The sequence below is a fragment of the Electrona antarctica genome (genome assembly GCF_951216825.1).
Source record: "Electrona antarctica genome assembly, chromosome: 16".
NCBI lineage: Eukaryota > Metazoa > Chordata > Actinopteri > Myctophiformes > Myctophidae > Electrona > Electrona antarctica.
Window position 1 is genome coordinate 10,599,789 of NC_136797.1, and position 27,681 is coordinate 10,627,469.

The 27,681-nt window shown below is 44.6% G+C and overlaps 1 protein-coding gene across 2 annotated transcripts in view; it reads left to right on the forward strand.

Moving 5' to 3' along the window:
- rabgap1 (RAB GTPase activating protein 1) overlaps positions 1–27,681 on the forward strand; it is a 155,918-nt gene that overhangs the window by 14,628 nt on the left and 113,609 nt on the right. For both annotated transcript variants that reach the window (XM_079523705.1, XM_079523704.1), the window contains exons 2-7: positions 4,720–4,972; positions 12,814–12,843; positions 15,937–16,285; positions 19,032–19,245; positions 19,987–20,161; positions 27,489–27,649. In XM_079523705.1, coding sequence (XP_079379831.1) covers positions 4,817–4,972; positions 12,814–12,843; positions 15,937–16,285; positions 19,032–19,245; positions 19,987–20,161; positions 27,489–27,649 — 1,085 coding nt within the window. In that variant the 5' untranslated portion in view covers positions 4,720–4,816. The remainder of the gene's footprint in view (positions 1–4,719; positions 4,973–12,813; positions 12,844–15,936; positions 16,286–19,031; positions 19,246–19,986; positions 20,162–27,488; positions 27,650–27,681) is intronic.

Here is a 27,681-nt window from a genome sequence, read left to right on the forward strand (position 1 = left end):
AAAGAAAAAAAAGAAGCAAATACAATACATGCAAACTAAGTATTACTACGGTGGATTTGTGACCCATCCTAGTTTGTACACTATGGTTGTTGTACCCTATTATGCCAACATTCAAATGTCATATTATTAAGTGGAGGGCCTATTTGGGTCAGTGTGACAGTGTGTTATCATCCGCATGGTACATCACACAGTGCCATGGCCTGCTTTGTGCTCTGGATCTTATTCCTTTGGTTTTCCCATTGTGCACTGAGAAGGACGAGATGGGGAGAAGATGGGCCTGCAGTCAATCTAGGATTTGTCCCAAAAGAAATTGCAATAGTAACCATTCAAGGTTTTGTTTATGATCCTTAGGGTCATCCAAATAACATATTAAAAATTGTGAATCATGGTAAATTCAGTGTTTGAAAATGTTGTAGTGAAAATTTGGTACCATTAACATCCTAGATGCTTTTGACCTGAGATCAGATTCTAAAAATGTCTTCTACATCCTGACAGTTTTCTGAAAAAGCTATGTTTCTATGTCAGTCGTTCTTCGATGTTTCAAAAATAGCAGATCTACAAGTTCATAGCGCGCCACTCGGAATCATGAATAACCCCCTAGTTTGACACGTTAAATGCTACTTGAAGCATAATTAACCCATTTTGGGCGGGAACCCCGTTTCGTGTAGGGATGCACCGAAAATTCGGCCACCGAAAATGGCTAAAAATGCATTTTCGGCCTATTCGGTTTCGGAGGCCGAAAAAATATCACTGAATAGTCAAAACTAGAGCCCGACCGGTCATACAGTCCATCCTGCACATATCACTCTCTCGGTCCTGCACCGCTGTACTGGAGAAGTACAGCCCGGGGGGGTAGCGCATCTCCAGCCGTAGGTGTGAACGGCTTTGCCGACGTGCGAATGGGGGACAATTTAAAACAAAGGCGCCTTGCTGTAGTTTGCGACTAACAGAAATGGGCATGCACAAGGGCTGCCAATTAGGCTATATTTTGTTGTTTTTCTTTCTCCCCCTCTCTTCGAAGTTAGACTGGACAAATAAGCTCTAAACTGACTGACTGGGCCACGGTGGACTGACGCTCATGGTAACTTGCTCCGTGGGTGGAACGGGTGGAAAAGTTTGGTTTATTTTAAAAGACAAGAGGGGAGCTAAATGCAATAATGTAGCACAGTTGTTAACTTAATTAGCCTAGAATGTAATAATAACCTAGCTCCTTCTAAAGCTATATGGACCAGATCAATAATCATAACCATTATAAAGACCAAAGGAACTGTGGTTGTAACTTGTTGTGAACATTTAGGCTTGTATGAATTGAATTAATAACATCCCATCGTTTTTCAACCAGCGCTGTCCTCTCCTCCGTGCCTGTATAACTCCATTCCAAAGTAACGTAACATGCTAATGCTATGCTGCTCCGTAGAAAGGTCTTGCACAACGAAAATAGCAGATCTACAAGCTCACAAGGCGTCCATCAGTGAAGCAGTGTAGACTTGTAACTTTGACAACGTTGTTGTGAATTTTGGCCAATCAGAACGGCAACAAAAAAATCACACCTGTGTGAAGTGAGTCTAACTCATGTTGATTAGGTGATGTAATGGTGATTATGATGTAACATGTCTTTTTGCTCGGACACTATGACATAAAATTGTCAATGAGAATTAAATCTTTAGGAGGGCATCTAGGAGGGCATATATAGGGGTGCATTTCATTTTGAAAAAAATGCCTTATGTGCCAAAACATTTTATTTAAATGTATTCAATGTATTCTATTGTTAACTTGAATTAAAAAAAACTTATTTTGAAGTTTAGAAGTTTTTAAAATGTATTTCTTATTATTTTAATTGATTACTAAACATCGGTCCAAAACATCGGCATCGTATCGGCATCGGTGGTGTAGGTCTCCATTGTCTGGAATTTGAATGTATGCAATGAATTAATTCAAAAGTGCTGAATAAATGTTTTATGGACCCATAAGTGTTTATTATTTAAGTTAGGTTTTGCCATAATCATATCTTTTGCCATAATCAGGTAGCTTTACAACAAAGATGTATTCGGCTATTCGGTATTCGGTTTTCGGCCAACTGTTTCCTATATTCGGTATTCGGTTTCGGCCAAGAATTTCCCTTTCGGTGCATCCCTAGTTTTAAGCATTATGTTCTGCTTTAGCTGTTGAAAAATAGCAGATCTACAAGCTCATAGCGCGGCACCGAGTGCCGCACTATGAACTTGTAGGTCTGCTATTTTCGAGAAAAAAATCGTGAAAATGTGGTGCAAATCTTTGAATACGTATATTCAAAGTATATACATATGTATATTCTTTCAGAGCGAACGTTTTTAACTCAAATCTTTGCTTCTGGGGGGTAACCCCCATCTGGCGGAGTCAGGTTAGGGGGGGGGGGGGGTCCCTGGAACAACATATTTTCAGATGGGCGTCAGCGGCCAATTACATATAATCTTTGGGGTCCTTGACGTGAAATATTGAGCATCACCACTGATATGGAAACATAGGTTTTTCAGGAAAACTGTCATGTTTTAGAAGACATTTATAGAATCCAACTTAAAGGAGCATTCGGTGATTTGGAAAAAAAACGGTCCACCCGGTAACAAGATGTGCACATGCACACGCTCTACAGTGGGGGAAGTACAACAGACCAACAGCACGTGCACCAATGCCCGCCCCACTCGATCATGATTGGAGGAAGGCCCCTCTCATCCTGATTGGAAGAAGGCTTTGCCACCCAAAGCCCAAACCGAAACTAGGGTGTTTTGACCCCAGGGGCTCACTGGGGACAGGGAGGAACTCCTTATATGGTCAGCACACTTTATAGTAGGGAGGATTATCCAAAAAATAAGAAAAAATAAGTGATATTTGAATTAAGTGAAATCACTGAATATACCTTTTAAGTCGAAATGGGTTAAAGCATAATTAAAATGAGACATTATGAGGCCAGGGAGATGAAGAAGGGGTGCTGAGGACAAGAAAAGCGATGAGGAAGGAGTGAAAATGTGAAGGAGGAGGGGAGAGATAGATATCCATAAATAGCCTGTTCTGGACTCCTGTTGAACCTCTGCCAGAACCTTCTGTTGCGCCTTCCTGTGTAATACACACACAAAGGCAACCTCCTCCTCCCTTCCTTCTCCACTTGTTATTTCATGGCCCGAAGGAGCCATGGCTATAATCTCAGACCTTATCAACCCATTTTGACCTGGGAAGGATTCTATAAATGTCTGAATCCTGACAGTTTTCTGAAAAACCATATGTTTCTATGTCAGTTGTTCTCAAACATTTTCATGTCGAGGACCCCCAGAATTATATGTAATTGGCCCCCCATCTGAAAATATGTTGTTCCAGGGAACCCCCCAGAAGCAAATATTTGAGTTAAAAACGTTCGCTCTGAAAGAATATATATTCCTAATTTGCGCCACATTTTCACGTATTTAAAAAAAATCACACCCGTGTGAACTGAGTGGTGTAAGGTTTTATATAGCATGATCAGCTGTGGTCTGACGTAATGTCTGTCGTCCGATGTGAGGTATTATATAAGGTAAGGTATTATATAGCCTGATCAGCTCTGATCTGACGTAATGAAATCACACCCGGATGTGATTTCACAACTGGCTTTTTTTGTGCAGAAAAAATGACCATGCTACGGTCATCCAGTTCACCCGGGTGTGATTTAATTACGTCAGAAATTATTTTGAACATAGCAACCATGCTCATTTTTTTCTGCACACAAAAGCCAGTTGTAGGAGTGGTTTACACCACTCAAATAGCAGACCGAGTGCCGCGTTACGAGCTTGTAGGTCTGCTATTTTTCAACAGCTAAAGTATAACATAATGCTAAAAAAAACAAAAGGGGTTCCTGCCCAGAATGGGTTAAACTGTCTGGCCGCCAGGATTAATTAATCTATCTATCGTGCATTGCCAAGGTTTTATCGCGCGCAAACCCTTATTTTGAAGAGCCAAATATCCGTAACCGGGTGTTAACGATGACGTAATGCTGTGTGTGGTGTCTTGACCGGTTGTTGTTCTCTCGGTCGGTGGTGAAAAAACCCGACCGCGAGTATCACAGCGCCGACTGTCGGCCGTTGAAAAAACCTTGTTTTCACCAGAAACGACATTCATTGCGCTGATTTGGAGATACAGGCCATTGAAAGCAGCACATACAGTGCACGTGGATGCGCGCGCATCTTCAAAATGGCCGCGGCCACTGTCCCACTTTGACTGTTATGCTAACGAGCGGCAGCTAACGATTCGATCGGATCAAAACATGGATTAAAGAATATAAACCCTGGAAAACGTAGCGGTTATCTCTTCTGGGTCTTTCCCCTTACTTTCCTTTAATTTAAAGCTTAGATATTACAAATGTAGAGATTGCTTTTTCCTGAACTTGCACTTTTACCTTCCTAAAGGTGGCCTTACACTAGCCGATTTTTTTCAATCTGAAATCTGATAGCACCACACACTACAGGATAATCGGAGCGGGGCAGAGCAAATATCAAACATTCTTGATGTTGATCGGGCCGATCCCGATCGCGCTTTGAGCGGTCGGGCACCCCCCGAGCGTCAAAAATGCCCGATTATCGGCTAGTGTAAGGCCACCTTTAGTGGGACTTGACGACAAATGTTTTCAAGTAGCCTAGCAGTCGCTTCAAAATGCTTTTTCGCGAATCTCATCTCATCATGACTGTTTTTCCTTTCATTTTTGTTTTCCTCCTGTAGGTGATTTTGCTCATCACCTCCCCCCCCCCACCACCACCACCTCCTCCTGTCCTCCATTCATGAGCCGTGTGGCTGGGCTTAGCAGCAGCAGCCAGCCATGGATGACAAGGGCTCAGTGGGGAAGATCAGCGTGTCCTCGGACTCCGTGTCCACCCTCAACAGCGAGGACTTTGTCCTGGTCTCTCGGCTGGGGGACGACACGCCCACCTCGTCCGCTAATAACGGCAGCGACGACGAGAAGATGGGACTGAAGGTAAGGAGGGGCTGGGCTGATGGACAAAACGGTAGTCTCTCGTTACCGGCACAAATTAAATCCGAAGTTTTGATCCACCAAGGACAGCGATCCAAGAATCCGAGTTATGGCGGTTTGAAAATCTCCCAAAGCAGTTGAAAAACTGCTTTGCACTGTGAATATATTTGCAATCCCATAATAAATCCATGACAATACCTCCAGAAACCTATACAATATATATACAACAATACTCCAAAACGGTACACTAACAAAAACCTGGTGCAAGAAACACAATACATTTATGGACGGGAATGTGCAGTAGTTGTGTGCATATGTGCACATGCTTTATCAAAACCTTACACATAATATCCACAGTTCCACTTAGTGGAAATTAAGAGTATTTCAGAAAAAAAAATCAAATTTTAGTTGAAATGTTTTTAAGCCAAGCTAATTAATTAGTCAGCAATAGCAATATACAAAAGATCATGCCAAGTATTGCACTATTTTAACAGCATTCATCTCAAGTCACAGCCATACACTTTAGATGTCTCGATGTGGCGTTGCCGCCCTTAAAGCAAAATACTGAAGGACCCAAATTAATTCTGACCAACCATAATTATGATGTAAACCATTTACTTTGAGGGGGCGTCTGAGAGCAATAAAGAAGATAATGAATAATTAATTGAATTTTTATAGCGCTTTTCCAAGTGCTCAAAGCGCTTTACAATGGTTCATTCATTCATACATTTGGGAGGTGAAGCGGCGAACAGTCGACGCCAGCGTCCTCACTTCCCACATTCACACACCGACGGTGGCGAGCTCACATCGACCGACTCATTGTAGGCAATGTAGGGTTCAGTGTCTTGCCCAAGGGACACTTCGACATGTGGACAGGAGGAGGAGCCGGGATTCGAACCGCCGACCCAGGGATCATTGGACGACCTGCTCTGGTGTTCTGCTCCGCATTGCCGCTTTAGGGCACCGGCTACAAACGGGATGACCTTTTACGCAGAGCCTGGTAGTCGATGGTCACTGTGGGGGGCGCTTGTTTTACAGGCGACCGGATTAAGGTTGGTGAGGGGTCCGTTAAAACGACCGGATTAATGTTGGTGAGGGGTCCGTTAAAACGACCGGATTAAGGTTGGTGAGGGGTCCGTTAAAACGACCGGATTAAGGTTGGTGAGGGGTCAGTTATTAAGATTCGTGAGGGGTCCGTTAAAACGACCGGATTAAAGTTGGTGAGGGGTCCGTTAAAACGACCGGATTAAGGTTGGTGAAGGGTCCGTTATAACGACCGGATTAAGGTTGGTGAGGGATGCGTTAAAACGACCGTATTAAGTTTGGTGAGGGGTAGGGCATTAACGACTTGAGATTTTTCCAAGTCGACTTGTCAGACAGTAAAGTCGAAGTTGAGTCGATTTATCGTTTTGTATGACGGGGGACGGGGGGACGGGGGGACGGGGGGGGGTTGGAGGTGCGCGCGCGCGCTCAACAGGGGCGGGTGGAGGTGCGCGCAATACGGAGCCTGTCAAACAAAGCACTGCGCACACAGTGGCCTCTCCAATATGGCACAGTGTATGTATCATCTATATGGCAAAGCGCTGATTATCAAAACATAAAACTATAATAGTAAATACTAAACAGTGTGTGCGTCGCACACTGGTACACAGACCAGAAAAGAGAACACAACAGGAGAGGGGGCATCATTGGCACACAGCGCCAGCAGCAGCAGCGCAGCAGCACAGCGGCCCGAGAAGTACAAATACAAAATATAACATTAACACTAGTGGCCCGACCTTCAGAACACAATATAGAAGACATAGGTCTATATATTATCATCACAGCAGCCAGCAGCAGTTTGGCACATCATCAGAATACAATCTGCATTACCTTCCACGTGAACCTTCTCCTCCTCCTTCCCCTCCAACTCGAAAACGTTCTCATGTTAGTTTGTTACTTATTTTCTGAGCCATGCAAATAAACAACAACCCGCACCGCACTGACCGGAGACGGAGAGGTTCATATGATGTGCCCCGCGCGTAAAGCTAAACCAGAAACAGGAGTCATTGCGTCAGCACGGATGTAGCCTCGGAAAGCCAGACGTTTTATTTCCAGCATGGAGGTGAGGGGGATATCGTTTGGGGATAAAGTTTGCGCGCTTCTATCTGTTACTTTTCTGACGCAGCGCAGTTCAAACTTCAAATTCAGCCAGTCAATAGTGGGACACCGCGCGCTGAGAGCCACATACACAGCTGCAGTTGGTTTTTTAATTAAGGGCGCGTTCTGAACTTCTGAATGCAATGCAAACTAATAGACCAATTATTTGTTTACAAACATTGGGACTGGGCGCACGGGTGACTGTTTCATGTAATCAATTCCCAACAGTGTTGCGCACAGAGAACAGCTGATATACAAGCTCACATCGCATCGCACATGCGACTGTTGTGACTTGTGAGCGTAGAGGTCTGCGTGCGCGACACCATCGCGGGACGAAGCATAAATTATACTTGATGGGCTGCAGGTGCACGTGCAGCCGTGCACAAATAGGCTCTGCTGCCGTGTTCATGAGCGCACCTCCCGTTCTTATGACAGCGACTGGAGGTTCTGTTTTGAATTGCTATTGTTGTTCAAACACAATAGAAACCAAGGATTGACTTCTGTCCGTGACAATAATCAATGCTACAGTTTGAATTCTGTACGCACGCACACAGAGCAAAAAATATGATATGGGATAAACTTTTTTTTTTTTTCAACTTTCGACTCCTCCTAATCTGAATCGACTTGTGTTAATGAAATCGATAAATCGATAAATCGATTTTTTAGTGAATGCCCTAGTGAGGGGTGCGTTAAAACGACCGGATTAAGGTTGGTGAGGGGTCCGTTAAAACGACCGGATTAAGGTTGGTGAGGGATGCGTTAAAACGACCGAATTAAGGTTGGTGAGGGGTCCGTTAAAACGACCGGATTAAGGTTGGTGAGGGGTCCGTTAAAACGACCGGATTAAGGTTGGTGAGGGGTCCGTTAAAACGACCGGATTAAGGTTGGTGAGGGATGCGTTAAAACGACCGGATTAAGGTTGGTGAGGGGTCCGTTAAAATGACCGGATTAAGGTAGGTGAGGGGTGCGTTAAAACGACCAGATTAAGTTTGGTGAGGGATGCGTTAAAACGACCGGATTAAGGTTGGTGAGGGGTCCGTTAAAACGACCGGATTAAGGTTGGTGAGGGATGCGTTAAAACGACCGGATTAAGGTTGGTGAGGGGTCCGTTAAAACGACCGGATTAAGGTTGGTGAGGGGTCCGTTAAAACGACCGGATTAAGGTTGGTGAGGGGTCCGTTAAAACGACCGGATTAAGGTTGGTGAGGGATGCGTTAAAATGACCGGATTAAGGTTGGTGAGGGCTGCGTTAAAATGACCGGATTAAGGTTGGTGAGGGATGCGCTGCTCCGTGCGTTGCGGGTATGGTTAGGTTAGGGTGGGGTTGACATATGCCCTTACTGGGCTGCGTTCACACATTCAAGACACCTGTCTTGTGTCTGTGTTTAATGGCCGCTCCAATGCATTTCCAATGGAAGCCCATATGGTTTGACCAAACATTTTGTTTGATGGGTGAGAGGGGGGCAAAACTCATCCATCAAAGCTGTGTTCAGACACAAGTCAGGTGTCAGACACAAGGCAAGTGTCTTGAATGCAACCCAGTAAGGGCATATGTCGACCCCGCCCACTCACCTCCGCCCCACCCTCTCCTGGTGCTGCGGCCATCTTGGAAACTAAAACACGACATAAACAATGGAGGAGAGGTGGGGCCGAGAAAGGCCCTTATTGTTTTGTCTTCTGTGGTCATTGGGCCACCCGTTGCCGAGCGTATTGCTCAACATTATGTGTCTAAAAAGGTCATTCCAACAATTACGGCAATTACGGAGTTTCAATTATTTGTTAAGCCAAAAATGAAAATGATTTTATTATCCGGCTACTCACCCGCATTATGTCATTAGAAACACATAACAATTGTTTTGTTCACACTAACACATTCCGGTTAAGGTTTTTTGCTTGGCTGTGGTCCACAGCCTACTATGTCTCTGACATAGTAGACATAGTAGGCTGTGGTCCACAGCCTTGTCGGGCAGACCTTTTCTCACATCATGGGCTCATGAATCTTATATTCGATTTCAGAACCGTTACACCGCGATATATTCCATAATTTATTGTAATATGCCCATGTATGCGTGCACGCACGCATACACACAAATCTATAACCCTCTTATGGCCATCCTAATCCTAATGGATTCACTGGATTGTGCCTTCTACCTGCACTATTCATATGTTTAATTCATCATTTTAATGCCAATAGAAAAATTTGTGACATACACACTATATCTCATTCTAACACGGCAATCCTATAGTATTATACCCAGTCCTGATGGTGCCGGTAACTTCACCATTATGCCGATTTTGACCAAATAGAGCGAATCTGGCGATGTCATTTCCGTTTCAATGGATCACAACATCCGCTATCTTTCTGCACTGTTACAATGTCCGGGATGCTAAGCTATCATCGTTTATTTTAATAACTAAGTCAAATTAAGCTCTAATAATGCCCCAAATATCTCATATTATGCAGCGATGCACATAAAGACTGCGCGCGTGCGTGCGAGAGCGTGCACGCGATGATTTTGGCCGGTTTTAGGTAGATTACATCGGCCGTTAGCCAAACGAGCTAAAGGTGGCTACATTTTGCTACATTACGCCCCCAATTATTGGGAATTAAACTATTACGTAATTTACGTCAAGGGTAATGAGGGATTTTTTCAATAGTCAATAGCCATGAGGGGGTTAAATCCCTAACTATAGCATTACATTATTTTAGTAATTACTTCTCTGATATGTGCATTACTAGTATAACTTGTGGTTTACCAAAAGGCAAAAGCCCTTTGATACTCACCGATTATACACCTATGACTGTTTGTTACAGCTTTGTTATTTAGCTTACAATATTTGGATTTGTTTACATTTTCTCCAGAATCATTCAAATATTATCGAACTTTCCAATTTTGGCTAAACATCACAGTATGGTTAATAAGTCATGGATGATTGTAACGTGTATATACCGGTAAATAACTCTTTGTCCTAAATCAGTCTTTTTTTTGCCTAGACTTTAACAAATCAATTTGCACCTGATAATGTATTAAATTATGTAAGTTTGACAAAAAATAGCATGTTTGAAGTATCTGTAATGTGTAAATTGCTTTTTCATACCAAATGGAATGAATAATCTTCCTTACCAGACGACTGTTATGGTCCTTAAAGCTGCTATAAGCAATAATAAGTCAAATTTGAATGACTTATTAATTTTTGTATTTTTTGATATTCAGACAGCCAGCAATAAGTAAAATGCTCCCAAAAAAATGTATCCTCTGTGACAAATTTAGGGGCCAAAGATGTTCCTAAAAGCTTTGTCATTGGTCGAAAAAAACCCGGTCGAAATGACTAACCAATCAGGAAGTAAACAGGCAAATCGACCAAGGACAAAGCTTCTAGGAAAATCTTTGAAAGCAGATTGCGGCCCCTAGATGTGTCACATAGACTAAAAAAATTTGGCAAGCGTTTTACCCATTGCTGGCTCTCTGAATACCGAAAACAAATGTCATTACATTTTGACATATTATTGCTTATAGCAGCTTTAAGTCTTTGTTTTATTCTTGCTCAGCTGAAAATGTCTCATCAGAAATGGTGTTAAAAGTTGACATACTGATTGTTTTGTATCACAAATAACGTTTTCTGTTCACTCAATTCATTCTTCCTACACTTCATTAAAGTCAACCATTTTTTATACTTTGCCTTTCACACTTATTCACTCTCAGCTGAGTTTCATTGACATCCGTGTCTGCACTTTCACAGACAATACCCAAATGCACAAGCTCACAATGCGTTGCAATGCGACACATTGTGAGCTTGTAGATTGGCTATTTTCAGCAAAGATATTGAATAATCTAGAGCAGAAACAGAAATGTTACTATTATAGAGCCTTGAGGGACTCCGGCCTTCCAAATATTGGGTTTCAGTGGGTATGTTTGTGTCATCTTATAGGTGCAGAATTGTTTTCCATCGTTTATAATTAACATGTACATAATTTTGTAAGGGCTGGCCGGGGGAAGCTATGATTTTGATGGAGATATAAAAGAATATAATAAGATAATATTATATGTTAATTATGCTTGGTGCTGCTACAGTATCTGTTAGCAGATATTGCTCATTATGAAAGAGTTGCTTCTGGAATAAGATTGGCAGTAAGCCATGTATTGTTTGCCATAGAATAGCTCAGAGTTGCTTAGCAATGCACGTAAACAGGGCAAAAATACATTTTATTTGAAGTAAAATGGGATATCTCTGTGTTTAATTCGCAATATGAATTACATTATAATAAAAAAACGCTTGCATAAAAGCATTATTTACAACATTTAATGTTTTGTCTTTTAGATCATGCCTTTGACAGAGCTGGGATTTGATTTGCAATAAAACACTCCCTCTTGGGTGCTATCGCTTAAACAATATTATTAGTTTTGGGTGATTTTACAGTATGTCATCCTAGTCGGTGGCATCAACCCCTTGTCAGAGAAAAGAGTTTTGAGTGGCGCAGATTTGCCTTTTCACACCGAGTGAGTGAAGACACATTTACTAGCCTTTATCCTGTGTCAGTCCCTTATGGATTCCCTCTCCTCTCCTCTCCTCTCCTCTCCTCTCCTCTCCTCTCCTCTCCTCTCCTCTCCTCTCCTCTCCTCTCCTCTCCTCTCCTCTCCTCTCCCTCCCCTCCCCTCCCCTCTCCCCTCCCCTCCCCTCCCCTCCCCTCCCCCTCTCCCTCTCCTCTCCTCTCCCCTCCCCTCCCCTCCCCTCCCCCTCTCCCTCTCCTCTCCTCTCCTCTCCTCTCCTCTCCTCTCCTCTCCTCTCCCCTCTCCTCTCCCCTCCCCTCCCCTCCCCTCCCCTCCCCTCCCCTCCCCTCTCCTCTCCTCTCCTCTCCTCTCCTCTCCTCTCCTCTCCTCTCCTCTCCTCTCCTCTCCTCTCCTCTCCTCTCCTCTCCTCTCCTCTCCCCTCTCCCCTCCCCTCCCCTCCCCTCCCCTCCCCTCTCCTCTCCCTCTCCTCTCCCCTCCCCTCCCCTCCCCTCCCCTCCCCCTCTCCCTCTCCTCTCCTCTCCTCTCCTCTCCTCTCCTCTCCTCTCTCCTCTCCCCTCCCCTCCCCTCCCCTCCCCTCCCCTCCCCTCTCCTCCCCTCTCCTCTCCCCTCCCCTCCCCTCTCCTCTCTCTTTTACCAGTTCTAAATGTTCTCACATTTCCTTTAACTAGATACAGTAGCTCACATGTTCATATAGTGTCCATTTGACCTCACCATTAATATTTGTTGGGGAAATTCATTTCAGAGTCTGTGACTGTTGGAAGCTGCCAGTCGATGGCATCAGGAGATTAAAAGTTGTGGCAATTTCAAATTGCATTAAAACAAATGTGTTTTAATCTGTTACTTTCAGAAAATGAATAAGAATAGCACGTATTGAACTATTGATCACACATACTGTACTAGTAATTCTGTAGACGGATGACAGGAACGGTTTGTTTGTACTGTAGCTAAAGCGTAGCCATGATTTTATGCGACTTCCATTATAGGAACATAGACATTTCATTCATTCTTCCTGTACGGACATCGTGGTGAATAAACCACCCCATTCACTGACATATTATGTCCCATTCAGACATCATACTTTGGTTCTCATAAAAAGCACATTCGCTGCACATGTCCTCTCCCTCCAGTCAGTCCAGTCCATCCAGTCAGCGAGCGGTCCGGTCAGTGTGTCTAAACTTGTTGTTTGTTATGCAGGTGATTTCTGAGGAAGGGGTCAGCTTTAAGGTCAGTCTGTTCTCTCTCTCTCTTTCTCTCTCTCTCTATCTATCCTTCTCTTTCTCTCTCTGTCTCTCTTAAAGCCTTATTTAAACTTTGTTGCACTGAGGTCTTGTCCAGCTTAAATAACTTGACTTTGAAGTGAGCAACGACAGTGCATCGTGTCGCTTTGAAGAATCAGTCATTTATGCCGAACGACACCCATCATGTGACAAAGTGTAACGCTCAATTCATACTCTGTCGCACATGGCTGAAAATGGCAGATGTACAAAGGCAGCTCACTCACGCTGTGGTACGACAAAGTATAAATCTGGCTTAACTCAGGCTTTACTGGGTTCTCCTTTTTCCCCCTTTCATTGTCTCTAGTTCTTTGCTCTTAGCTCTGTTCTCGCTTTGTCTGTGATGTGATATACCGTGGTGATTCTGTCTGTGATTCGTGCCCTTTTTGTATTTTTGATTGGCTGTGTTGAGTGATTGGCCGTCGCTAGCCCCACTGTACTCTGTTGATTGGCCCGTCGCTAGCCCCATTGTACTCTGTTGATTGGCCCGTCGCTAGCCCCATTGTACTCTGTTGTCTCTGTGATCCTATAGTAATAGACCCTTTCACAGTAGTGTAGCGCAGTGGTTCCCAAAGTGGGGTCCGGGGTCCTTGAGGGAGTTCCAGGGGCTTCCCCAGCTAAATGATGGTTTGGAACCAAATGGACCCTTATGGGTCTGTAACTCAGAGAGTGTACAAATGGAACCAAATGGGTCCATTTGGTTCCATTTGTACACTCTCTGAGTTAAATTAACTTTGATTTTACAATATAAATCGAGGGTCCCAGAGGTAGAAATGCCATTAAATGGGGGGTCCGTACACTAATGCATGTCATACTGGGGGTCCTTGAAATTAAAATGGTTGAGAATCACTGCTAGAGCCATACAAATCTTCTCTTATGGGCAGTCCCTGCCATTATCTCTTCAAATGGGGGGTCCGCGGGGCTAATTAGAGTCAATTTGGGGGTCCTTTTGGGGACCACTGGTGTAGCGCTACCCACCCACTGCCCCAAGGTTTAGCCAGACCTGATATCAAGTTCAACAAAGGCCTCCCCGGAGCTTTTGAAACAGAATGCTCATTCTTTCCATTATGGACTCGTTGTAGAATCTACTGTTGCCTTAAGTTTACAACTAGTAGGAAGGAAACATCTTTTTAAGTTCCTTTTTAAATTGTCGTTACGGCATTTCGATAATTTTTTAGAAAGCACATGCACACACACGATTGCAGCACACACTGTCACACGCACGCACGCACACTCACGCATGCACCCACCCACCCACGCACGTGCGCGCACACACACACTACAACAAACCCAAATGGACCCAATATAAATCGGGGGTATGTAATCTGACATGTAACAGACATGTGATCTGATCATCTATGAAGGCCTAGAAGGGACCAAATAAATGCCCAGGTGTCCTGAAAGTTTCATGTTTGTCCAACGCAGTCGTTGTGAAGTAGAGGCGGTCTGTCTGTCTGTCTGTCTGTCTGTCTGTCTGTCTGTCTGTCTGTCTGTCTGTCTGTCTGTCTGTCTGTCTGTCTGTCATTCTGTCTGTCTGTCTGTCTGTCTGGAATGGATTCAGAATCATGAAAACCCACATGCTACTTAAAGAATGATGAAATGTTTTTTGCCTTATATAGGATGTTAATGTGTATAGCATATTATGCTAATAACTCAAATTGCTCAACGTGCAACTTTAAGCAACCAGGCTGAATTTCGTCCATTAGGCCTATAGATAACATTTCTATCATAGAAGTTTACATTAATCACCATTTCTGGGTTCATGGAATTCCCAGTAGACGATGAGGCTCTGCAGACATGTGCAGAAAGGGTAGAGAATCTATTTCCATGCTAGTGTAGTAAAGTCCTTCTGTCCAGCTTGTTGCCTCTTTGGTGCCCTCTGCAGGTTGAGTCTGCCGTTTCCTGGCATTGTCTGCCTCAAGCCAGGCTGCTGCCTAATATAAAGCAGGCAGGTCTTTTATATATGGCTTGTTGGTTAATCAACCCTTAAGATTGCTTGATTGATTGCAGCCAGGGGTAGTTTTGGAACACGCAGCCCAGGTATAGAACATGAAATCACTTCCACTTTTCCTAATTAATCACTAATATTTCCTCACATAATAACACCTTTCTTTAAAACACCTGTGCAATAAAGGCTATGGATGTTTTAACTCTTCTACAAACAGCCAAGTTAGATGATTGACACGGCTTGTAATGTACTTTCACTTAGTGAAATCTCAAATCTGTGTACATTATAGCTACTGTAAAATCACTATTATGTAAATCACTGCAGCTGATTAAAGGTAGGCTAGTGATCTTGGTTTATTAAGTCTACCGTGTGTGTGTGTGTGTGTGTATGCTGTTAATGTGTTTGTGTACATGTTTTCACTTGTCAATAATGTTCCTATTACTTTTCTTAGTTTGTGTGTGTGTGCGTGAGACTGTGCGCTCGTCGTCGTGCACATAATGCCTTGTTCTACATACGTGTGTGTCAGTGGTGGAAAGTAACTTTTACTTAAGTACAATTTTGAGGTATTTGTACTTTACTTGAGTATTTCCAATTCCCAAAACGTTTACTTCTACTCCACTACATCTCAGAGGCAAAATTTTTACTTTTACTCCACTACAATTATTTGAAAACTTTAGTTACTAGTTACTTTGGAGATTTTAATTTTGATTAGAAAACATACATTAACCACTTCAACCCTATACATTTCGGCCATTTGAAAATAGCCGAACTACAAGCTCACAATGCGACGCATTTTGAGCTTGTAGATCTGCTATTTTCAAGAGATTTTGTACACATTTTGAACTAGTGAAATGGCACATTCTGCACAATGAGTACTTTTACTTTTAGTACTTTAAGTACATTTTGACGCCGACACTTGTACTTTCCCTCAAGTACATTTTCAATTCCGTAACTTTTACTCGTAACAAAGTGTTTCTAAAATTGCACTATTGGTACTTTTTTTACTTAAGTAAAACAATTGAGTACTTTTTCCACCACTGGTGTGTGTGTGTGCGTGTGTGCGTGCGTGTGTGCGTCTGCGTGCGCGTGCGTCAGATCGTGGGCAACGGCAGTGAGCAGCAGCTGCAGAGAGAGTTGGAGGACGTCCTGATGGATCCGTCGGTAGCCAGCGGCGCCGGTGACACCGGTGGGCCGCCGACGGCGGTGGGACCAGCCGCGGGAGGACCGGACCATCTCAGCGGTGCAGGGGGAGGAGGAGGGGGAGGGGGTGGGGGAGGGGGGGACCACCGTGGCCTTTCTTCCAGTGCAGCGTCAGCCGTGCCGCCCGGCACGGACCCTCTGAGCACACCACCACCACCACCCCCGCCGCCGCCGCCCAAACTGGACATGGTGCTGCCCGTCCAGACGGCCCAGGAGAGCGAGTCGAACGAGAGGTCATACCGAGGTGAGTTGTTTTGTGTGGCGTGGTGTTTTTTGTGGGGTGAGTAGTGGTGTAGTGTGGCAGCATTTTTTTTTACAGCTCTAGCAGTGATTCTCAACCCGTTTAATTTCAAGGACCCTCAGTTTGACATGCATTAGTCTACGGACCCCCCCCCCCCCCCCCCCCATTTAACGGCATTTCTATCTCTGGGAACCCCCCCCCCCCCCCATCAATGCTACCGGGTAATTTAACTCTGAGAGTGTACATTTGTACACTCTCAGAGTTACAGACCCATAAGGGTCCATTTGGTTCCAAACTATCATTCCAGGGGGTCCCCAAAAAGGAGGGTGACCCCGGTTATTAACTAAGTATAGGGTTTGGACACCTAAACGGAAGGAATTCATTTATCAATGTGCATCAGTCAATAATGATGCACTTTATTTAGATGAATACTGTATGTTTTCTCTGAGTGGAATAAGTTGATCCTTTTGCTTGTATCCTCCGGACAAGTTCACTTTTTCATTCCTATTTTTTTGCTTTGTATGTTTGTTTGTTTGTTTGTTGTTAAAGTTCCATAGTTTCTAACCGTAGCAGCGTATTTTCTTTTAGTTTTAACATTAGCATTGGGCATTTTTATATCATCTAGCAGCACATTCCCCAGTTTGTACAATTCCTCAAAACACGATACAAGTGTTTTCCTTCCTCTCTTCTCTGTAACGTGACCCGTGTTTAGTGCTGATGTCAGAACTAAACCTTGCGGCCTGGGCCATGGCTCAGTGGTCCAGGCACCTTGGCTGGTAATCCAGTCTGGCAGTGTGCCGTCGGGTTCGACTCCCGATCCCGACGGCCTTTACTGCATGTCTTCCCCCCCCATCTTTCTCCCCATTTCCTGTCAGCCTACTGTCTGTCCCTCCATATAAAATATAAAATAAAGGCGAAAGCCCCCCCCCCCCCCCCCCCCCCCCCCAAACTACTACAAACTGCTACTCTCTCCGCATTCTGCATCAGGCAGGAGGATTGTTTAGGGCGTATTCATCTGTATTATTTCTTTTAACCCATTTAGGCCTGATGTCGAAAAAAAAAAAAAAATATTCTGAGTTTTCTGAAATACCTATTTTTCTGACTAGGACATTAAGACATTAAGGCCCTCATTTATCAACCGTGCGTACGCCAAAATATGGGTGTACGCCGAAATTACCGCAATTTTCGGCATTTACGATTTGCGCCAAAGCATGAATTTGAACTTGAGCCAGGACAAAAATCACGTCTGGTCGGGAGCTGTCGTACGCTTTGTCCTCACCTGTTTTTCTGTCGTAGAACAGCGGAGCAGCATTGTCTGAACTGCTGACACGCTGTCACAGGCATCTAAACATATGTTTTCACTCCTAAAATGTTAATATAACTGTATGTATATACATGTAAAAAAAAAAAAAGAAAAAAAAAAAGAGAGATTTCCAACTTTACAAGTAATTAAAATCGCGCAATTAAAAACAATATAACATGTTTACAATGTATTAGTTTGTGCTTAATCAAACAGTGCTTTACTGGCCTTGTTATGCGAGCGCACTTGTGAGATGATTTGGGAGCGCATCGCATGCGGCATGAGCGTGACATCAGATGCCTATAGAATCACTGTGATATTATTAAAAAAAAGGCACATGGACTGCACGCCTTTATTTCCAAGTGACAATGACAATCATACAGCTTGCCTATTTGCAATTGTAGCAGGCTATAGGCGTAAGGGGCTTAATCATTCACCATTTAAATAAGCGCTTTGACAGTTCAGATAAAAGCGAGATCATTTTCGGGGGTCGGGAGGACGGGGCCACGGCGTGCGTCGCCAGCCCAGGCCAGCACATACCGGCACACATGCAAACCTTCATCCATATGTTTATGATTCGTTCATCAATGATCAAATCACTCCATAAACGTTGATTATGACTGCCTTGACTTGACGACATGGTAGCCTATCTCTCATGCAGGCATCACTGACTCACCCACAGGACTTATCACAGCAGTGCGCAGTCTCACTGATCGCCTTCGCCGTGCACTGCGCACGAATGGGTAAAATTATTATAGGCCTACAAACGTATTCCATTCATGGCGATGCGATGTGTCATGTAGCCTTGAGGTGCGTGCGTGCGTGCGTGCGTGCGTGGACATGACAGAAAGGCAAGCGAGGTGAGAGGGAAACAGGTGAGAGGGAATTATTTAATTCATGCAATGTGTTCGTTCTTTATTTATTTAAGATACAACACACCAGTTAGTTGGGCTTGCAAGTTGCGTGTGTGTGTGTGTGTGTGTGTGTGTGTGTGTGTATGAGAGAGGGGGGTGAGGCGGGCAGTACGTTTTTCCTGTATCCACATGGTTTCCAGGTCGTATTGCAGTTGTTCATGTCGCAAAAACGAGGGCGAGGCTTGATTTCACAGGGCGTGCCAGATTGATTTCAGCCGTCACATTTATTACTGCTAGGAATGAAATTAGGAAGGATCAGCTGTCTGCGATCACTTTGTAAATGCCGACCCGACGTGGGTGTACTACGAAACCTACACTCGAATTTGGGGCAGATTTTACACTCAATTGATAAATGAGGGCCTAAGACATTCCAGGTGACTAAAATGTTACGACATTTAGTCGACTAAAACTAGACTAACACTAAGACATTCCAGGTGACTAAAATGTGACTAAAACTAAATGAAAAGAGACTATATGACTAAAATCAAAATTCGCTGCCAAAAACAACACTGTCTATCTCTCCCCCACTCTGCAGCTGACGAGTCCTCGTCAGAAGGCAGCCCCGGGTCTCCCTTCCCGGACGAGGACAGCGTGGTGTTCAGTCAGCTGACCTACCTGGGCTGTGCCTCCGTCAACGCCCCTCGCAGCGAGGTGGAGGCCCTTCGCATGATGAGCATCCTCCGAGGGCAGTGCCAAGTGCCCCTGGACGTCACGCTGTCCGTACCAGGCGTGTCTGAAGGCACCGTCAGGTACGGGGCTAGGGCATTAAGCAACTAGTCGACTAGTTTACTAGTCGACTAGTAAATCCACTAGTCAACCTTGTTGCTACTAGTTGACTTTTTATTTTTTTTATTGTTTTTCTGATTTTGTAGGCCTCAAGATCAGGTAGATTATAGTTAAAGTCACCAATGTACACCGTTTTTAAATGTACAAATATGTATTTAAAAAAAATATATATATATATATATATATACATAATAGGTAGCTAAACAACTAGTCGACTAGTCGACTAGTAAACTAGGCAACTAGTCAACTAGTAAAAATGACTAGAAGTGAATGCCCTATACGGGGCATTGTTTTTTGTCGACTAAAAACTAAGACGACGAAATGTTCGTCGACTACCTTTTTTCACTGACAGAAACGAAATGGAAACTAAATGAAAACTAAGCTATTATGACTAAAACTAAGACTAAATGTATTGACAATTTAGTCAACAGATAAAAACTAGACTAAAATGTTAGGAAGGGACTAGTGGACACGAGATCCAGTATAAGTCATTTTGCAATTAGTTGCATCGACTAAATTAACAGTTGATTTAGTCGACTGAAATCCTATGACATTTAGTCGACTAAAACTAGACTAACACTAAAACATTCCAGGTGACTAAAATATGACAAAAACTAAATTAAGTTTCATTCCAAAGACTATGACTAAAACTAAAATCTAAATTTGCTGCCAAAAACAACACTTTCCTTGAATTCCCTCCCCAGGCTGCTGGACCCGGCTACCAGCACGGAGATCGCCAACTACCCCATCTATAAGATCCTGTTCTGCGTGCGCGGCCACGACGGCACGCCCGAGAGCGACTGCTTCGCCTTCACCGAGAGCCACTTCAACGCCGAGATCTTCAGGATCCACGCTTTCCGTTGCCAAATCCAAGAGGCGGTAAGGATTGAATTCGTTATTTTTTTAATCTGTTCAGGACGGGAAGAACCCCCTTTTTTTAGAGTTTTAACCCATTTTGGGGGCGGGAACCCCCTTTTGGTGTTTTAGGCATTATATTGTACTTTAGCTATTGGAAAAATAGCAGATCTGCAATCTCGTAGCGCGGCACCGAGTGCCGCGCTACGAGCTTGTAGGTCTGCTATTCGTGAAAATGCGGGGCAAATCTTTGAATATATGTATTCTTTTAGAGCGAATGTTATTAACTCAAATCTTTGCTTCTGGGGGAGTCCCTGGAACAGCATATTTTCAGATGGGGGTCGGCGGCCAATTACATATAATCTTGGGGGTCCTTGACATGAAAATGTTTGAGAACCACTGACACAGAAACATGGGATTTTCAGAAAACTGTCAGGATTCAGAAGACATTTTTAGAATCGTCCTCAGGTTTAAATGGGTTGAGCATTATATTATACTTTAGCTGTTGGGAAAAATAGCAGATCTACAAGCTCATAGCTCACAGCTTGTAAATCTGCCATTTTTGAAAAATAGTGAAAATGTGAATTATTTTTGAATATTATATTTGAATATTTTCAAAGATATAATATTTTCAATTGAATATATACGTTTTTAACTCAAATCTTTGCTTCTGGGAGGTCCCTGGAACATGTTTTCAGATGGGGGTCGGCGCCGCGGCCAAATTCAGATAATTCTGAGGGTCCTTGACATGAAAAAGGTTGAGCACCGCTGACAGAAACATAGGTTTGTCAGAAAAGGATTTTAGAATCGTTTTAGAAATGGGTGTCAAGGTGTAGTGAAATGAAAAATAGGTTTTTCACACGTTTAGACCATATCCGTGGTCATCATGTGGGCATACCTAACAATGGATGCCAAAGAAATTGGGAAAATTCTCATTTTTATGTGTTATATCAAATATCAAAAGATTGTATTACTTCTATTCAAGAGACTATGACTAAAACCAAAACTCAACATTTGCTGCCCAAAACAACACGGCTGTTGGCACACCTGCAGGTGATTGCAATGTGTTCACTAGGCCTCTTATGACTTATGACTGATGGCTTCACATCATAGACACACACGCACACGCGCACACGCACGCACACACACACACACACGTGCACGCACACACACGCACACACACGCGCACACGCGCACACACGCACACACGCGTGCACGCACACACACGCACACACACACGCACACACACGTACACACCTCACACACACACACACACACACACACACACACACACACACATTACAGTTAACAATGTGGCTGCCGTTCCGGTAGTGAACAATAGGGGGAGCAATAGCTCTTCATTACAGTCCTCGGTCACAGCAAGAATAACAAGCTGCCTGAAAGCCTCCCCCCCACATCACCGCACATACACCCATGCACGCCCCCCCCCCCCCCCCCACATCACCGCACATACACCCATGCACGCCCCCCCCCCCCCCCCCCACATCACCTCACGTACACCCATGCACGCCCCCCCCCCCCCCCCACATCACCGCACATACACCCATGCACCCCCCCCCCCCCCCCCCACATCACCTCACGTACACCCATGCACGCACCCCACCCCATCACCGCACATACACCCATGCACCCCCCCCCCCCCCCCCACATCACCGCACATACACCCATGCACGCACCCCCCCCCCCATCACCTCACGTACACCCATGCACGCACCCCCCCCCACCTCACCTCACATACACCCATGCACGCACCCCCCCCCCCATCATCCCACATACACCCATGCACGCACACCCCCCCCCCCCCCCACATCACCTCACATACACCCATGCACGCACCCCCCCCACACATCACCTCACATACACCCATGCACGCACCCCCCCCCCCCCCACATCACCTCACATACACCCATGCACGCACCCCCCCCCCCCCCACACATCACCTCACGTACACCCATGCACGCACCCCCCCCCCCCCCCACATCACCTCACATACACCCATGCACGCACCCCCCCCCCCCCCCCCCACATCACCTCACGTACACCCATGCACGCACCCCCCCCCCCCCCCCCACATCACCTCACATACACCCATGCACGCACCCCCCCCCCCCCCCACATCACCTCACATACACCCATGCACGCACCCCCCCCCCCCCCACATCACCTCACATGCACCCCCCCACATCACCTCACGTACACCCATGCACGCACCCCCCCCCCCCCCCCCCCATCACCTCAACTCATCTTGACCTCCTGAGTTCTCCACAGCACTATAAGCACGCAGAGCTGCGTGCTCAGTGTTTGCCCCCATGGTTCTCCTGTGTTCATGTCTAGGTCTGCACCTCCACCTCACTTTAAAACAAAAAAAGTCTTATTTTTTTCATCACTTAAGGTGGCCTTACACTAGCCGATAATCGGGCATTTTTTGACGCTCGGGGGGTGCCTGACTCAATCGATCTGCTCGGGGCCGCTCAAAGCGCGATCGGGATCGGCCCGATCAACATCAAGAATGTTTGATATTTGCTCTGCCCCGCTCCGATTATCCTGTAGTGTGTGGTGCTATCAGGTTTCAGATTGAAAAAAATCGGCTAGTGTAAGGCCACCTTACATCCTTTAACCAGCAGAAATGCTGAGGAAGTGGAGAAGAAGGAGTCCACTTGATGAGAATGAGGAAGTGGAGAAGAAGGAAGGAGTCCACTTGATGAGAATGAGGAAGTGGAGAAGAAGGAAGGAGTCCACTTGATGAGAATGAGGAAGTGGAGAAGAAGGAAGGAGTCCACTTGATGAGAATGAGGAAGTGGAGAAGAAGGAAGGAGTCCACTTGATGAGAATGTCCACTTCAGCACCCCCCCCCCTTTAATGTTTTCTTGTCAAGAACCCCCCCCAGTCAGACACACCATGAGTCAGACACCCTCCCCCAAACCATGACCTCACAGGAAGCCACGGGTGATTTATAACCCGCAGCACGGGTGATTTATAACCCGCAGCACGGGTGATTTATAACCCGCAGCACGGGTGACTTATAACCCGCAGCACGGGTGATTTATAACCCGCAGCACGGGTGATTTATAACCTGCAGCACGGGTGATTTATAACCCGCAGCACGGGTGATTTATAACCCGCAGCACGGGTGATTTATAACCCGCAGCACGGGTGACTTATAACCCGCAGCACGTGTGATTTATAACCCGCAGCACGGGTGATTTATAACCCGCAGCACGGGTGACTTATAACCCGCAGCACGGGTGACTTATAACCTGCAGCACGGGTGACTTATAACCCGCAGCACGGGTGATTTATAACCCGCAGCACGGGTGACTTATAACCCGCAGCACGGGTGACTTATAACCCGCAGCACGGGTGACTTATAACCTGCAGCACGGGTGATTTATAACCTGCAGCACTGGTGACTTATAACCTGCAGCACTGGTGACTTATAACCTGCAGCACTGGTGACTTATAACCTGCAGCACGGGTGACTTATAACCTGCAGCACTGGTGACTTATAACCTGCAGCACGGGTGACTTATAACCTGCAGCACTGGTGACTTATAACCTGCAGCACGGGTGATTTATAACCTGCAGCACTGGTGACTTATAACCTGCAGCACTGGTGACTTATAACCTGCAGCACTGGTGACTTATAACCTGCAGCACTGGTGACTTATAACCTGCAGCACGGGTGATTTATAACCCGCAGCACGGGTGACTTATAACCTGCAGCACGGGTGATTTTTACGGGTGAAAATATTCAAAATCTTGTCGTATCTTTTTCAAACTTTTTTTCCCTTTTCTTCGAAAACAGCAGATCTTGGCGGTGGTTACCACCAGATTACATGCAATGTTCGCGGTAGCTTTGTTTTCCCAGCACCCCATTCTTGGAGTGATAAATCAAAGCACTCGTCTCTACTCTCCCTCCCTGGCTGTGCCAGACCTCCCAGGGTCCCTGACGTTGGCCGTATTTGTGAAGATGATGTCGGAGGAGCCACCCCACCTAGCTTCTGATCTAGAGTTGGGCCGTTTTCAGGAAGGCTCCAATGAGCTGGACTCGTCCATAACATGGTTCCAGTCAGTGGTTCTAAAGTAACTAAGTGCATGTACTTAAGTACTGTACTTAAGTACAATGTTGAGGTATTTGTACTTCACTCGAGTATTTCCAATGTCCAATACTTTCACTTCTACTCCACTACATCTCTGATGCAAATATTGTACTTTTGCTCCACTAAAATTATTTGAAAACTTTTTGATTTTATCATTACGAAACACTTCAGCCCTATGTGCATTTAAGGCATTTGAAAATAGCCGATCTACAACCTCTCAATGCGTCGCGATGCGACGCATTGTGAGCTTGTAGATCTGCTATTTTCAAAAGATTTTGATACATTGTAAAACTTGAAATGATACATTTTGCATAATGAGTACTTATACTTTTGGTACTTTAAGTACATTTTGATGTCAATACTGTTACTCGAGTACATTTTGAATTCCGGGCTTTTAACAGAGTAGTTCTATATTGCAGTATTGATACTTTTTTACTTAAGTAAAAAAATGGTGAGTACTTTTTCCAGCACTGCCTTGGGAAAGGCCTGCATCAATGAGACACTATGTGACAGCAAAAGGAAGTTTCTTAATGTCTGTTAACTCGCGGGTGATTTGTTCATGAGAGCCGATACTTTGCCGTGACCATGAACGAACCCGTTCACACAGACACGCATGCACGCACGCACACATGCACACACATACACACACACGCACACACAATGGATAGTTTGGATACGTAGCCTAATGATCGCCGCTGCTGATGAGCTGATTGAGCTCAGCTGAGAAATGTTTCTTCTGAGAATCTGAATGAATAGCCTAACGAGATGCAAATATGCGACAGTAGGCTAGTTCTGGGGTAGAATTACAGACACATCTGAAAATATGTTTTCAGATGTAAGCATATTTTCAGAAGCAAAGATATGAGTTAAAAACGTTCGCTCTGAAAGAATATATATTCAAAGATTTGCACCTCTACATCTACTTGCTGGTAGAGTGTGTTATGTTCTTAAGTGGAGGCTGCGGATGAGAATTAGCTTTTTTTTTGTGCAAAATCCGGTGCATTTTACCTTGCATTAATGTAATGCAATTAATGTATATGCATTGTCCCGTCTAAATAAACAAATACATTCATAAGTAGAAATGTATATCGCAAAATAATGTTCTGCTCCATGACATATACATTTATTTGGTTATTAATCCATTGAGACCTGGAACACATCCATGTCACGTTAGCATTTAACCACATTAACCATTAACCCATTTTGGGCGGGAACCCCTTTTGGTGTTTTAAACATTATGTTATAATTTAGCTATTGAAAAATAGCAGATCTACAAGCTCATAGCGCGCCACCGAGTGGCGCGCTATGAACTTGTAGGTCTGCTATTTTTGAAAAATCGTTAAAATCTTTCCGAAAATTTTCATGATTTAGAAAACTTTTTTTTTAAAATTTCGACGTCAGGCCTGAATGGGTTAATAACCCGCCATACACGGCATTTATTCCATCCTATCTCTGCGCTAAATACGCTAAACCCGCTATTTGGGTTATGTTTAATTCGCCGTTTTGTAACGACTTAATGAAAAACCGGCTTTGTCGCGGACAAAGTGACGATGACGTAACCAACCAACCAAAGAGTAAAAGCGGCCATATCTTCCCGGCACCCCGAGCTTCTATTTTGAAAGACATCCCGGCGCTGATTGTGTTTTAAACAACGTTAAACCATGTTAAACTCACAAGTACAGTTGGAACTCAACGTTTGTTTCTCTAAGAATAGAGGGTTTTTATGTCCTCAACACCACAAAATAACCCCATGTGGTCGCTAGGATTCCCCCTAACGTTTCCGAGTCCAACCGAAAAACAAAGCAGGGGCATTGTTCAAGGACAAGGGACGGGCTGTTTTAGTTTTGGTCTCTTAATAGAAAGCAAAAGAAGAATATTGTCATTTATCGATAACAGCAGTTTTCCCCGACACCGTCTTACAGTCACTTGCCCCCCCAGCTCTGATTTGACTCAGGCTCTCTGTGTGTGTGTGTGTGTGTGTGTGTGTGTGTGTGTGTGTGTGTGTGTGTGTGTGTGTGTGTGTGTGTGTGTGTGTGTGTGTGTGTGTGTGTGTGTGTGTGTGTGTGTTGTGGTGTGGTGTGGTGTGGTGTGGCGTGCGTGCGAAAGAGAGTATTAGTGAATAATAGTGTAAAAGAGTAAGCTGTACAATGCAATTTCCCAACAGACACACAGACACACACACTCTCTCACTCACTTTAGTTCAGTGCCAATAGAAACGGTATGTCTTCACTCACACTCTCAGCCTATTATCCTTATCCCATTTTGGGCGGGAACCCCTTTTGGTGTTAGCATTATGTTATGCTTTAGCTATTGAAAAATAGCAGATCTACAAGCTCATAGCGTGCCACCGAGTGGCGCGCTACGAGCTTGTAGGTCTGCTATTTTTGAAAAATCGAAGAACGACTGACACAGAAACATAGCTTTTTCAGAAAACTGTCAGGATTTGGAAGACATTTATAGAATCGTTCCCAGGTCAAAATGGGTTATACTGTAAGTCGGAGCCTTCAAACAATGGTTGTGTAACGTACAGGGATGTCGTCCATCAGACTCAATCATTGTCATTTTGATTACATTTGTGAGGAACTGCTGACTTCTTCTGTGCTTCCACATTCCCACACATTTCATATAATATATGCAGGTATATTATTGTGGTACTAAACTGATTGTATACAGTAGCTCCACTGAAAAGACTTGAAAGGTGTTTTGGAGGGAACTGTGCGTGTGCATGTGTGTGTGCGCGTGTGTGTGTGTGTGTGTGCGCGCGCGCGCGTGCGTGCATAGTGTGCGTGTCTTGTAGAAGTGATTATACAATTGCATAACTGCAACATTTTGAAGTGCTTATTTATGAAAATGACATAGAGAATAATATTTATATAAGAACTTAAAAGTATACTACCTTGTTTCCATTGATCCACGCAGGATCCAAGCAGGAAGGAACACAATTCATTGATTTGATCTTTAGAATAAACATGCTCTGAAAAAGGCACGTTAAGGCATGTTAACCTATTTAGACCTGAGAAAAGATTCTACAAATGCCTTCTAAATCCTGACAGTTTTCTGAATAACCCTATGTTTCTGTGTCAGTGGTGCTCAAACATTTTCATGTCAAGGACCCCCAAAAATATCTGTAATTGGCCGCCGACCCCCATCTGAAAATATGTTAAAATGCGACTAAAACGTGAAAACTATTCAAGAGACTATGACTAAAACTAAAATCAAAATTTCTACAGGTCAGCAGGATACTGTACAGCTTTGCCACAGCGTTCCGGCGCTCCGCTAAGAAGACCCTGATACCGTCTCAGCTGGCGGCTCCCCTCACCCCGGACAGTGACCTGTTCACCTTCACTGTCAGCCTCGAGGTCCGAGAGGACGATGGGAAGGGCACTTTCAGGTGACACGCACGCACGCACGCACGCACGCACG